The sequence below is a fragment of the Schistocerca nitens genome, chromosome 2, assembly GCF_023898315.1.
Source record: "Schistocerca nitens isolate TAMUIC-IGC-003100 chromosome 2, iqSchNite1.1, whole genome shotgun sequence".
Classification (NCBI taxonomy): Eukaryota; Metazoa; Arthropoda; class Insecta; order Orthoptera; family Acrididae; genus Schistocerca; species Schistocerca nitens.
In genome coordinates, this window is record NC_064615.1 from 960,552,237 (window position 1) to 960,564,673 (window position 12,437).

At 37.7% G+C, this 12,437-nt stretch overlaps 1 protein-coding gene across 2 annotated transcripts in view; it reads left to right on the forward strand.

Annotated features, from left to right (window-relative positions):
• The window catches only part of LOC126237280 (uncharacterized), a 157,175-nt gene that overhangs the window by 122,200 nt on the left and 22,538 nt on the right, over positions 1-12,437 (forward strand). For both annotated transcript variants that reach the window (XM_049947217.1, XM_049947216.1), the window contains exon 12: positions 7,973-8,179. In XM_049947217.1, coding sequence (XP_049803174.1) covers positions 7,973-8,179 — 207 coding nt within the window. The remainder of the gene's footprint in view (positions 1-7,972; positions 8,180-12,437) is intronic.

The window sequence follows — 12,437 nt, forward strand, 5'->3', positions numbered from 1 at the left end:
GTCCACATACATCTTGCAGGTAAACTGATATACCAGTATGTTTCAGTAGTAATTTTGGATACACAACCACTTGAAAATCCACATTCAGGTTACTGATGAGCAGTGTCCGTAAGTTTTAATGGAGTTTTGGTCTTATGCAAGGTCACTGGTAAGATGTTATGCACTGTGGTGAAGTCCAAGGGTAACTTTGACAGACTGCAGCCACATGCTCACATTTATTGAACTCAAAACACATAGCATTGCTCTGAAAATAATTGCATGAGCTGTGACTGCAGAAACAGTCAGTGCAGGATTTCCTTGTTTTTGCTCCAGTTTGTGATACATCACTATGTCAACTAACACTGCTGCTACTGGAATTTCTATCTACATGAAGTTGCATTTTTGCTTGAGCCAACATTGAGAGATAATTTCTAACTACAGTCATAATGTGTTTATTTGCACATTTCTGTAATGGTGCCTTAGAATCCTCAGATGATGATATTGTTCTGTCATCAGTTGACTTTAGAGAACAACATTGCCTTGCAGGGCCTGCAAGAATGTACATTTGGGTGCGTATGTGGTTGTGTGTGAATGTGTGGATGTCTACCACAGAAAGAATAAGAGCCTGAATACTAGGGTTAATATTATTTTCTGTTGCGTGTTTCTATGTGTCACACATCAGTCAGCTATATGTGAGTAGTTGTCTTTTGTAAGTCAAAGTTAGATGCACATTGTGCAGCTTATGAGGTGATGCCAAATGAATGCTGTAAACTCTGATGTAATTGCAAATGAATTTACTATGTGAAGAACCTCATTAAAATTATGATAAGACTTTATATGAAACCTAGCCTAAACTTCGTGGTTGAGAGTTAGACACTTATCCACATTCCAGATTGCAGCACAAGATGTATTGCAATCTGAGCACAGAAATGTTCACTGTCTGTTAATACCCTGTAGGTCAGAAAACCAGAGTTTATGTGGCTGGTTTACTGTCTCGTCAGGCTATTCAAGATAATCCAGTAGACATTACATGAATATGTTTCTCAAAATCTACACGAGACATTGAACAAAAAGCTATTAGGTTCCGAAAAATGGTTGAAATCAGTGAACCAGCTTTTAAATGTGGATACTAGAAAACAGTAACAAAGCATACTGAACATGAACATCAGAAATGTTACCAGCCTTGATTTGCTGATAAGCTGTATATATGCATGACACAGTTATTAACACTCATTAAAGCTGTACACGACCACATCCACAAAATTATTCTAATATTATTACTTCTGAAGGATGAATTATGTGAAAAAATGTTTTCTGAAACTATACTTAATCTCTATATATAAAGGGAAATGAGTCTTTCTGTTGTGCTTATCTTCAACTCAGCATCTCCGGCATATGGTGAGTAGCAACTGTCCTCTTCATAATATTGTAATTATTCCATCCTGGATTTTCCATTGTTTCATCTGATCCTTTTGTGTATCATATAATGCAATTCTTAACAGTATTAATATTACACTATGCAGGTCTGTATCTTATACAGTCTTAATCCACTGGCACTGAAACTTTGCCAGATGTCATTATGACTTACAAAAATGGAAGATAAAAAGCATTGTTCTCTAGGACACTCCAAGGAGTACCTTCAGCCAGCTACTTAGTTGTGAGGCTTTTTTTTTTCTTTGTACATAGTGGTTCCTTCTCTTTCCTGAGTTTGTGTAGTGTCTCTTATGTGTTGCTGTTGAGTGTAGATGATTAAAAAAATCCACTGCCGAGGCTCACACTGGCTAAGAAAGTGATGTGAAGGAGAATGAAATTTTAGAGAAGTAAGAAAAATGGAACTTCTACTTGAGTGTTCTTAACAGCTGGCTACACATTTTCTAGTGATTCTAGATGACATCAGCCTCTTGAATTAGTTGTAGAATGCCTATTGCTATTATCATAGCCAATTCTACAGCAAATCTTGAATTTATTTAATTTTTTATTTTATTGCTTATTTAGCCTCACCAGATTAGTGCTTTAAGGCCCTCTATTAATCTAAAAGGAACAAAAAATATTATATGACAATCAAAGTAATGATAATTTGCATTATTAATAAAAATAATAATTGGCAATAATAAAAAGTCACAAAAAGAAACACACACACACACACACACACACACACACACACACACACACACATGTTCATTCACATCTGCCATCTTTGGCAGCTCAGACCAGAGTGCCTGTCTGCAAATTAATGTGACATCTTTACGGTAAGTAGCAATCTATCTTTTACTTTCTTTGTTGATATTCCAACCTGGAGTTTCCATTGTTTAATAATAATTATAATAATGCTAATAGTAGCAATAAAATAATGGGGCATTAACAATTATATTGATTACTTATTGCATTACAACCACAATAATAATAATTTTCAGTGTCGAATGGACCCATGCTTCTTGACAGAGCGTAGGGGAACAATGCGGGAGACCTGCACCGACGTACTAGGCGAGGTCCTAATGGAGGTGGTTTGCCGTTGCCTTCCTCTGACCATAATGGGCATGAATGATGATGACGAAGATGACACAACAATACCCAGTCATCTTGGGGCAACTGAAAATCCCTGACCTCGCCGGGCATTGGTCTCAGGACCCCGTGCTCGGGAAGAGAGAATGCTACCGCGAGACAATGAGCGGCGGACAATTTTCAGTATAAATAAAAATAATAATTGGCAATAATAATAATAATAATGATAATAATAATAATAATAATAATAATGGTAAAATATAACACATTTGAAGCCTTGATTGGTATTATTGGAAGTGGAAGGGATAATGAAAGAGGATAATATTTAAATGAAAGTGGCAATGGCTGTTAGGAAAGAACAGAATTTCAACAGGTAGATATGGGGCAGGGAAAAGTGGTGTGGAAGGGAGGGTAGATGAGAGTAAGCTGCAGACAGGTGTGTGGAAGAGATAGCTATAGTGATAGAAGATGGGCTATTAGCTGTCTGTTGAAGTTTGGAAGGATTTTAATTTCTCTAATATTTTGAGAAAGAATGTTACAAAGTTAGAGAACATGGCAATGAGAGGATTTTGCTTTGTAGAAAATGAGTATTTCTGCTGAGCTGTTCAGATAGTAGTGTAAGGGCAGAAGATAAAGAGGGAGTGCAACAAATGAGAAGATGGCAGAGCAAACACAGGGTATGATAATCACTATGCTTATCAGCACTTAACCATGATAATTATACACAAATGAAGAAAAATTTTGACTTTTGAGTTTAGTAAGTAGAATATCAATGTTGACAATGCTGAAAGTTTTGCTGAATTCCAATAAACACATAATAGTCACCTCGTGTTCCTCCATAGCTTGTTTCGGTTTGTTAGTCCCTTTCATAAGTACAATTGTCTTGCTGTGTTTTCCCTGGAAAACAGACTAGTATTCATCTAGAAGATTATTTGATGTTAAGTAATTTGTAAGCTGTTCATGAACTGTGTATCCTAAAGCATTAGATAGCAATGGTAGAATGCAAATGAGCTTGTAGTCTGAGGTTTCATTGGCAGAATTGTTTTTGGGAAGAGGATTTATGAGTCCTAACTTTGGGGCTATTGTGAAGATACTGGTGGTCAGAGAATGGTTAAAAAGTCTGTTATTAAAGGCAGTAGTAGATCAGTGAGGAAACTGGACATTTGCACTCTAATATCGATATGTCCTGCAACTGCCGAAGGAACTTGTGCAGTTGATTTCCTGACTGCATTAAAGATTAAAGGCTATGTAAAAAAAAATATTCCTTTGTACCAACCACCAATTCTTCAAGAGAATCAATAGTTTGTGCTTTTGTGCCTTGGTCAAGTGAAGGAAGTCATCATCTTGGCCAAGTAAAGATGTTGCTGTCGCAAAATGCTCAGTTAGATCTTCAGTAGGAGCTAGAGGTTCAGCTGTAAATTTGCATTTGCCTATTCCCAGATCTTGTAGATTTTTCCACAACATGAAAATCCTCAGTGAAAGAGTGGGCGAACCTGAGTTTTGGTTTTCTCACAGGCTAACTAACTTGGTTGCGTAGTCAGTTGTAAGTGAGATGATTCTCAGATATTGGGTGCCATTTATATTTCCTATGTGTTGACTTTCTGATGCTAGTAAGATGTTTGAGTTGACTGGTAAGCCATGGTACAGGTTATCCCATCACTTACAGTTTTTTTGGAGTGTATTTGTCATCTAAGTTAATGAGTCTCTCAGTGAAGTTAAATATTTCATGATTTATGTCAAAGTTGTTTCCTGACACTGCATGCCATTACGTATTACAGGTATCAGCTGTAAGCTCAGACATACTGAAGCACTTAGAGTCTCCAAAAGCTGCCACTTGCATTTTGTTTTTTGAACATTGCAGTAAGTAAGGTGTTGCAATGAGTAAGTCATGAATGTTACATTATGGGTAGACAAGCTAGGTGTAGGGAGACCTGAACAGTATGGATTACTCTGTTTTTTATTGTGACACTAAATAAGTCCTTTTATAAGTCTTCAGGATTTCTAAAGTAATTGAAACCCAAAGAGAATATGTGAAGGCTGGAGACTGAATGGTTCATTTATATCAAACAGACCATAAGAGAGCAGAATGCTGCTTAGTTATAGTTGGTGGCCAATTTAATCATGGGCTACGCTGTGTAATGAAATAAGATAATGCTTATGACTGGATAATCTTTCTTCTTTCTCTCATGTAATGGCTGTAGTGATGCAAATTCTTAAACATATTGAAAACACATAACACAAAAAAAGGTTGTTGTTCCATTTATGCTATATTTAGAAGTGCATCATAAGATATGTCTTTTACAGCTCAAATAAGGCTTCCTCTTCTGGTGTGAGAAAAGTGTATTGCTGTCTCTCATGAATATTGGTATTTATGTTCATTTTTACATTTTAGTAGCTTTCCTTTGGGGTTTATTTGTTATTTTCCCGTGATTATCACTAAAATAAAAGTGTTTATTCTTGAATACTAGCAGTCTACTTTGTAACATGTTATGCCACTGTCTTATCATGATAGAAATGGTGAAACAAATTTCTTTATTGTATAATGCCAAGGCCATTAGTATATTAATATTATTCTTGAAGACAGAATTAATAAAAATGTTTGTCTTGTGACACATGAAAGTAACTAATCACTGTGAAATGCTTATAAGGAGAAATAGATTAAATAATTCAGTTGTAAAAATTTTGGAGAGAAGGAATAAGATACAGACAGAATTGATGCTATGATGACAGAACATACCTAGCTAGCTTAGTCAGTAAGAGTATTGTTTTTATAAGGCAGGAGTCTGGGTTCAGAACATAGTGCAATATGCAGGTTTAATCTCTTAAACAATTTGAGCATGCATAATATTTAAAATTTAATCAACATTTTCATTCTTCTTGTTTGAAGGAGAAAGCAAGTGTATAGGTGACCTGAATCTGTTTGACTTTCTAATAGAAACTATTTGATAATGTGAATATATAGTGCACAGAGAGTCCTCCCATATTTATAAATACCTATATTGGTAACTGACAGAATTTTGTGTTATTGCTAGGAGCAATGTGATTGGCAGTTTTAATGATGAGTCACATAAATGACTTGCAAAATTTTGCAATATTTGAAATTTTCCACCCTACAAGCTACTGTTGATATGTTTTGGGGAAATGAATGCTCTGCACAAAATTTGTACTAAGAAATTTAAAAGCTAATCTAGTAATTGTTCCAATTCTTGTCCTGTGAGACTGATTTTTCGATTTTGTAGTGGACATTCATTATGATTATACTTATTTGTGTTGTTGTTGTTGTTGATACACTAAGAAGATTCAGAAGGATGTAGGATGCAGTAAGTACTGGGAGATGAAGAAGCTTGCACAGGATAGGGTAGCATGGAGAGCTGCATCAAACCAGTCTCAGGACCACAACAACAACAACAACAACAACTGGCATCAGGGAGAGCTGTTCAGAGGGCATCTCAAGGATGTGTTGACTTATGCCACAGGAATTTAAGAACTGGTGCTGCCATCTGTTGAAAACCTTACCTTTGGACTAATGGTCACCATCACTCTCGAAGTAGTTCCCAGTGCTTCTACCACTGGTCAAACATTTTCTGGAAGTCCTGTTCTTTGAGGGTGTTTTTCACCACCAGCAATGCTTCTTGAATCCTCTCTAGAGTGTCAAACCAATGGCCTTTTAACTTGAGTTTCAGCTTTGGGAATCGCTCAATGTCACAAGGTGCCAAATCTGGCGAGTACAGTGGGTGGGATACAACCGCCATGTTGTTTTTTGCCAAAAAGGTCCTGGTGAGCAAGGACATGTGACAGGGTTTGTTGTCTTGATGCAGCAGCCAGTTCCCTTGATGCCAAAATTCGGGCCATCGTCGCCGCACGTTTTCATGGAGCCATCACAAAACATCACAGTAGTACACAGAATTCACTGTTTGGTTGGGTGGGATGAATTGTTTGTGCACAATTCCCTTGGTATCAAAGAAAACCATGATCATGCTCTTCACTTTGCTCTGCACCTGTCTCGCTTTTTTGGGTCTTGGAGAGCCCAGGCTCTTCCACTGCGACGATTGTTGCTTTGTCTCTGGGTCATAGCCTTAAATCCAGTTGAATCATTGCAAGGGTCTTTGTAGCACTTTTCCTGAGATTCACACAGGATTTGATACACATGCACTGTTCCATTTGCGGATCCATTGCAAAACTGCCATGCAACCAAACATAGAGTGTTATGGAAATCACTGTGGACACGAAACACATCCTCCCAGCTGAATGCCACTCCACACACTGACTCATCAGGTATGCAGCTCTTGCCACCTAGCAGTGCAAAGTACTACTCCTACTTTCCAGAAGGCAGCACCAGTCCTGAAAATTTTGGATTCCACGTCGTATGCACACACAAACATTCTTTTTTTAGGTTTTTTGTTGTTGATGCTTATGAGAACTTGTATGATGTGACAATATTACATAAGAATCAATTAAGTCCAAGAATCTTGCAAAAGTGATTCAGACATACCAAAAACTAAGTGAGGATCTCCCTATTTCCTTTTGATGTACATTAAGTCCTTTTCTTTTTATTTTATTTCTTCTGGATGGGCACCATAACCTCGATAAATTTAATGAACAACATAATTTACACTAGGCTCTTATTTTAAAATGATACTTTACTAACCATTCTGCTAGCTAATTACAAGATTTACTCATTCTCATGTGCATAACAAATTTGTATACATTATCCTTGTAAGAAATATAAAACTGAAATCGTATGTCATGCACAGTTACATATTATATCGTGGTCCTCAGTGCACACAAACTTGGCTTATGTATCAACAAACGACATATACTCACAGCCATTTGCAGTTATGGAACATGTGTACAAGTGGACACAGGAAACTTTTCCACACACACTTGAACAGATGTAGTGGAACTTCAAATAGCTGTATGTATTTGTGGTATGTGGATAAACATTCCAAGGATATGTAGACTGTTGAACATCGTATGTGTAATTGTGCATGACAATGTGATTTCTGTTTTATGTGCCTCACAATGATGATGTATCAATATCTTTTATGTACCTGAGAATGAGGAATTATTGAAAGTTACTACTACTTAATAAAGTATTGTTTTAAAATAATGCCATGATGGAACTGATGTTGTTCTTTAAAGGCTACGTTCTTTCTAATTATAAATAACTTTTTCATGGAGAAAGGGAGAAACGCATGAGAACATTGTGAAATGATTTTCTTTGAAAAGTGCAGTACACCAGTGTTGAATGAAATTGTTCATTTTATTAGTAAATGAAGCCAAGCATTTAATAAATAATGTGGTAACTGGTACCCAGAATAATGAGCTGGCATCCTAATTTGTTGTTCTCTTAGTGTCACTATGTAACAGATGTGTTTTTTACATGCATACAGACTTCAGACTTACCATATTCCTGCCTGTGTTGAGGAAAATGTTTTATTTGAATTGTTTAATTCTTTCTTAAATCAAATGTAGTACTCTCTGTTCACAGGGGATACTGGATTTCAACTCCGTACACTTTTGGAGACTCACATCAAGTCGTTCTTCCAAAACATGTATGATGAATGGAAAGAGACTGGATCAGCAGGAGGACCAGCTCCTGTAGTTTTGTTTGTGCCTAATGGTGCTGTCAGCATAAGTGATTCAGATCTGAATGCAGCTCAACAGGCAGTCAATAATTTCTGGAATAATATGCCAGGTAAATGGTAACTGAGTACAAAGAAGGCATTTACAGTACTTTTGTTCTGAGCTCTAACCCTATTTGTATATTTGTATGTAATAGTATAGAATAGTATACAATATTACACTGTACATGTAATAGTATAGAAGAGTATGCAATATTACATTGCATATTACACTTCATTTCTGTCTGACTGAACCTCAACTACGTTGAAGATAAAATATAATAATGAACAGAATCCTTTTTATAGGAGATTATTATTTTCTGTTCTTTATCCAGCATCAATGTAGTATTTCTCCATAATACTTGTTAGAAAGATAAAAGCAAGAAAGCAAAGTAAAATATTTAAAACATATGTTGGACATGTAAACTTGCTTCTGAGACAGGAGAAATATTTGACTACTTACCCTTATTTGATGTTTACAAAGTAGATATTTTTTTATGGAGTGCTTTTCATCTCCTTCATCTCAGTTTTGTTGAACCATGACAGAAAAATATGTGGTAAATAGGCCAACAGTTATATTAAGTCTTCTTTACATTTGGCTAAACTCACTATGTCATCTATGAAACTCAATACTGGAGTGTATCCTCCTTGTACTGGTACTGGTCTGAATTGATTTTGGCAATGTCTTGTATGAAACTCAAAACTGATGCTGCTCCTGTGAAAAAACCATAAGATCAGTAAGAAAAATTCACTGATTTTATAGTTCTTCCTAGTACGGTTTATCTCGATACTACGTTCTTACTTGACCTATCACTTAACTTCATTCTGTTTTCTTCTTATAGACATCTGATGTGACTGTATGAGCTATAAGTGGCACAAAAGGCAGTCAGTTCAAACAATGGGTGGTGGCAGAATTAAGGGAATATTTTAGGCCCTTGTGGAGAGGGAAGACGTGAGAGAGGAAATACTGACATAATCCACAATTGGCAGTGCCAACACAAGTTGCAATATTTAGCTTCCTTGCACAATCATGATACAACTACTGCTAGGTTGCAGCAGCAATGGAACAACAGGACAGTCAGCTTTAAGTGTTCTGGACTGAGCCAATATGTGATGAAAGGGTCCAGCTGACACCTTTTCTTGTGCCACTTATAACTCAGTCTCATCTTAACTCAGTCTTGTGTTTTAGCATGTATTCCTTATGTACTGTATTCCATAACAATATTGATCATCAACCTTTAAATTCAAACACTAAGTCGAAGAATCAAGGCTTGGCTAATTCTTTTTGAAAGAAAATTGTTGGCAGGAGAAAAGGCTACAGAAATCTGGAAAGCTGAATTCTTTCCTCAATATTAAATATTTAAAATATAACAGCAGTGCTTATCATTCACAACGCTGGTCCTGGACAACAGGACTCAATTTACATCAACTCAATTCGAGGCTTTCCATCACCAGAAGGGTGGCCACCACCCCTTTTCACCCTACCTCCACCATGGAGGCTGAGCTGATGGTCCACATATTCAAGACCCAGATGCAGAAGGCCTTGCAAGCATCATTGAGCAAGGATGCCTTGTACAGCTTCCTTGTGACATATAGATTCACTCCTGTCACCAGGATCAGCCCAGCCAAAATCCTGCTCGGTGAGAGGATTGCACACTGTTGGATGTCCTGTGTCTCACGCAGCATGCTCATCCTCCATATGGGTCCACCTTTGTGTAGGCCCCCTGTGTGTAGGCACACACATTCAGCTGGCATCCAGGTTGGATGCAAAGTTTCATCATAGGCCATGCGGGAATTCAGCTGTTCGACGTTTTGGCCAGGAACACCTGCCTCACCCATCACTACAGCCATGACTGCTGTCACAATCAGCATCCCCACCCTCATGTTTGCTTCTGACCCCCGGAACATACAACAAGGTCACTGCCAGATGGATCTCTTGACCTCTCCACATGCTTCTTACACATTAGTACGTCCTCTGCCCTCATGCCCCCACTTGCTGGTGGGTGGGTAAGGGGTTCACAGTTTGGGAGTGCATGGAGACGGAACCACTCCCTCCATCCCAACATTGTCTTACCCCATGGCACCAGAGCAGTCTACTGCCATGGGAATTTTGCCACCTGTGCTACAATCATTCTGGCTTGGGCCTCTGGGTGGGGCCAGCCCCAAACTGATTGTTCTGTCTGATGTTGGAGAGCTCTGCCATTCCACCCATCACTTGCTGCTGATTCTGACACAAACCAGGACATTTTCAGCCCTATGCATTGATTTCAGGAGGTAGCAATTTAATATCCCCATCAGAAGACAGTATCGATAGCGGCTTGAAGGCGTTAAAGCACAGGAGTGAAGAGCACTGCCATAAGTGTGAAAAGCAGTTCATGCGGGCTCAGCCAGTGACAGAAATTGGCTAAGCAAGCTACCATGGTTCAGGTATAGGTTGCCACATGTGTAGTTACTGATCACATCTAGCCTGTCCTAGAGTTTTCTGGTTACTGCTATTGGCCTTCCTTCTCTGAGTAAATCTTTGTCTAACAATAATATCTTTCCATGTCACGCAACATCTTCTTATCTTGTAGTTCTGAGATGGGCGTTCACTACAAGTAGTTGGAAGCCATTACAATACTGCAAAAGCTTCTCTCCATGTTCATTTATCAGCTCCAATTAGTTTGCCTCTCTTTCCTGCCACTATTATACTGTTCAGATTACCAACACTATAGGATGTTTATCCTGCATTAACAGTGAATCAGTGGAAATATGACTATCTGAGGCCCTTATCAATCAGGATGGTGAGTTACTGTTAAATACTGTATGGATCTTCTGATAGAAAAACCTTGTGCTCTGTTAAACATCAAAATTTTGTAGGATGGAATGTAACAATACAAGAGAAGGAAAGTTGCTACTCACCATATAGCGGAGATGCTGAGCCGTGATAGGCACAATAAAAAGATTCACACAATCATAGCTTTCGGCCATTAAGGCCTTTGTCAGCAGTAGACACACATATACACACGCACACACACACTTATGCAAGCACAACTTGCACACACATCTCATTGTGTGAATGTTTTTATTGTGGCTATCGCGGCTCAGCATCTCTGCTATATGGTGAATAGCAACTTTCCTTCTCTCGTATTATCACAATTTTGTAGTTTTCCCTTATGAAGATGATCAATCTGATGTTGAGGAGGCAAACTTTCATCATGGAGACTGTTCAGAGCAATGCAGAGATCTGCAGCAGCAGTACACCCACTCAAAGTAATGCACACCCAGTGACCACTGGATATTCTACTGGTGGGGGTCTTAAATACGGGAACTTAGTGAACTATTTACAGTATACACCTGAGGATGGTCAGAAGACTCTGCACCAAAACAGAAATGCCATGACAGCAATATACTAACATCTGTCAGTTCACCCAAAATTTCATGAGCTTCTTAACAAATATTATTAGTTTCTAATTTTTTTAAATTCTGTCTATTTCATGATCAGCTTTAGATGTGAACATTTAAATTCATAAAATGGTGGTTGACACTGGCTTCAGATTAATCCCAAGAAGATTAGTTTAGTCATTATGCTGGTAAAAGTTACTTATTCCATAGCCTGCCTTCTGACTAAAGAAATTGCAATACCATAGATAATGCTGTTGCTGTTGTGCTGTAATCACCTGAGCCTTCCTCCCACTTCACTTAGCTAAGCCATACTAATTTCACCATCTCCATTTTTCTCTTCTAGTTTATTCATACTATTCAAGCTTGTATCATCCCATGCCTCTGCTTGTAGAATGTTAAACTTAATTGTTGTCCATCTGATAAACTTTTCTTGGTCTGTTCCCTCATACAGACTGAAGGCAAGCCCTAGTTTATCTCCTATATTTTTTGCTAAGGAAAAGGGCTGTAAACAAGACAGGTGAAAGATTGTAGCTTTTATTGGTTGTTGACATTTGGTTATACTACAGTTTGATTACATGGAAAGTAAAGTATTAATATTACTTTTGATCCAGAAATATCAAGACAGTGGTAAAAATCTGGTTCTGGAAATGGATGTTAGCACAATGGACCATTTGCAAAGTATTAACAAACTTATAGACTGGAGTACTTAGTATGAATTATAACTGATGGTTACGAATTACCACTTTCGTTTGGATTACAGGTTTCAAAAAGTTTTTTGCTTCAGTTTCAGTGTAATTTGTACTGACAGCCCTTGAGAAACAAGACAATGAGCCAGGCAATCTGAATATACCAAAAGAGATATGGGTCATTGCTACATCTTACATCAAAATTCATTATGGTAGTGAAAATTCCAGTGCTGAAAGACAAATATGAGCAAAACTATTTCCA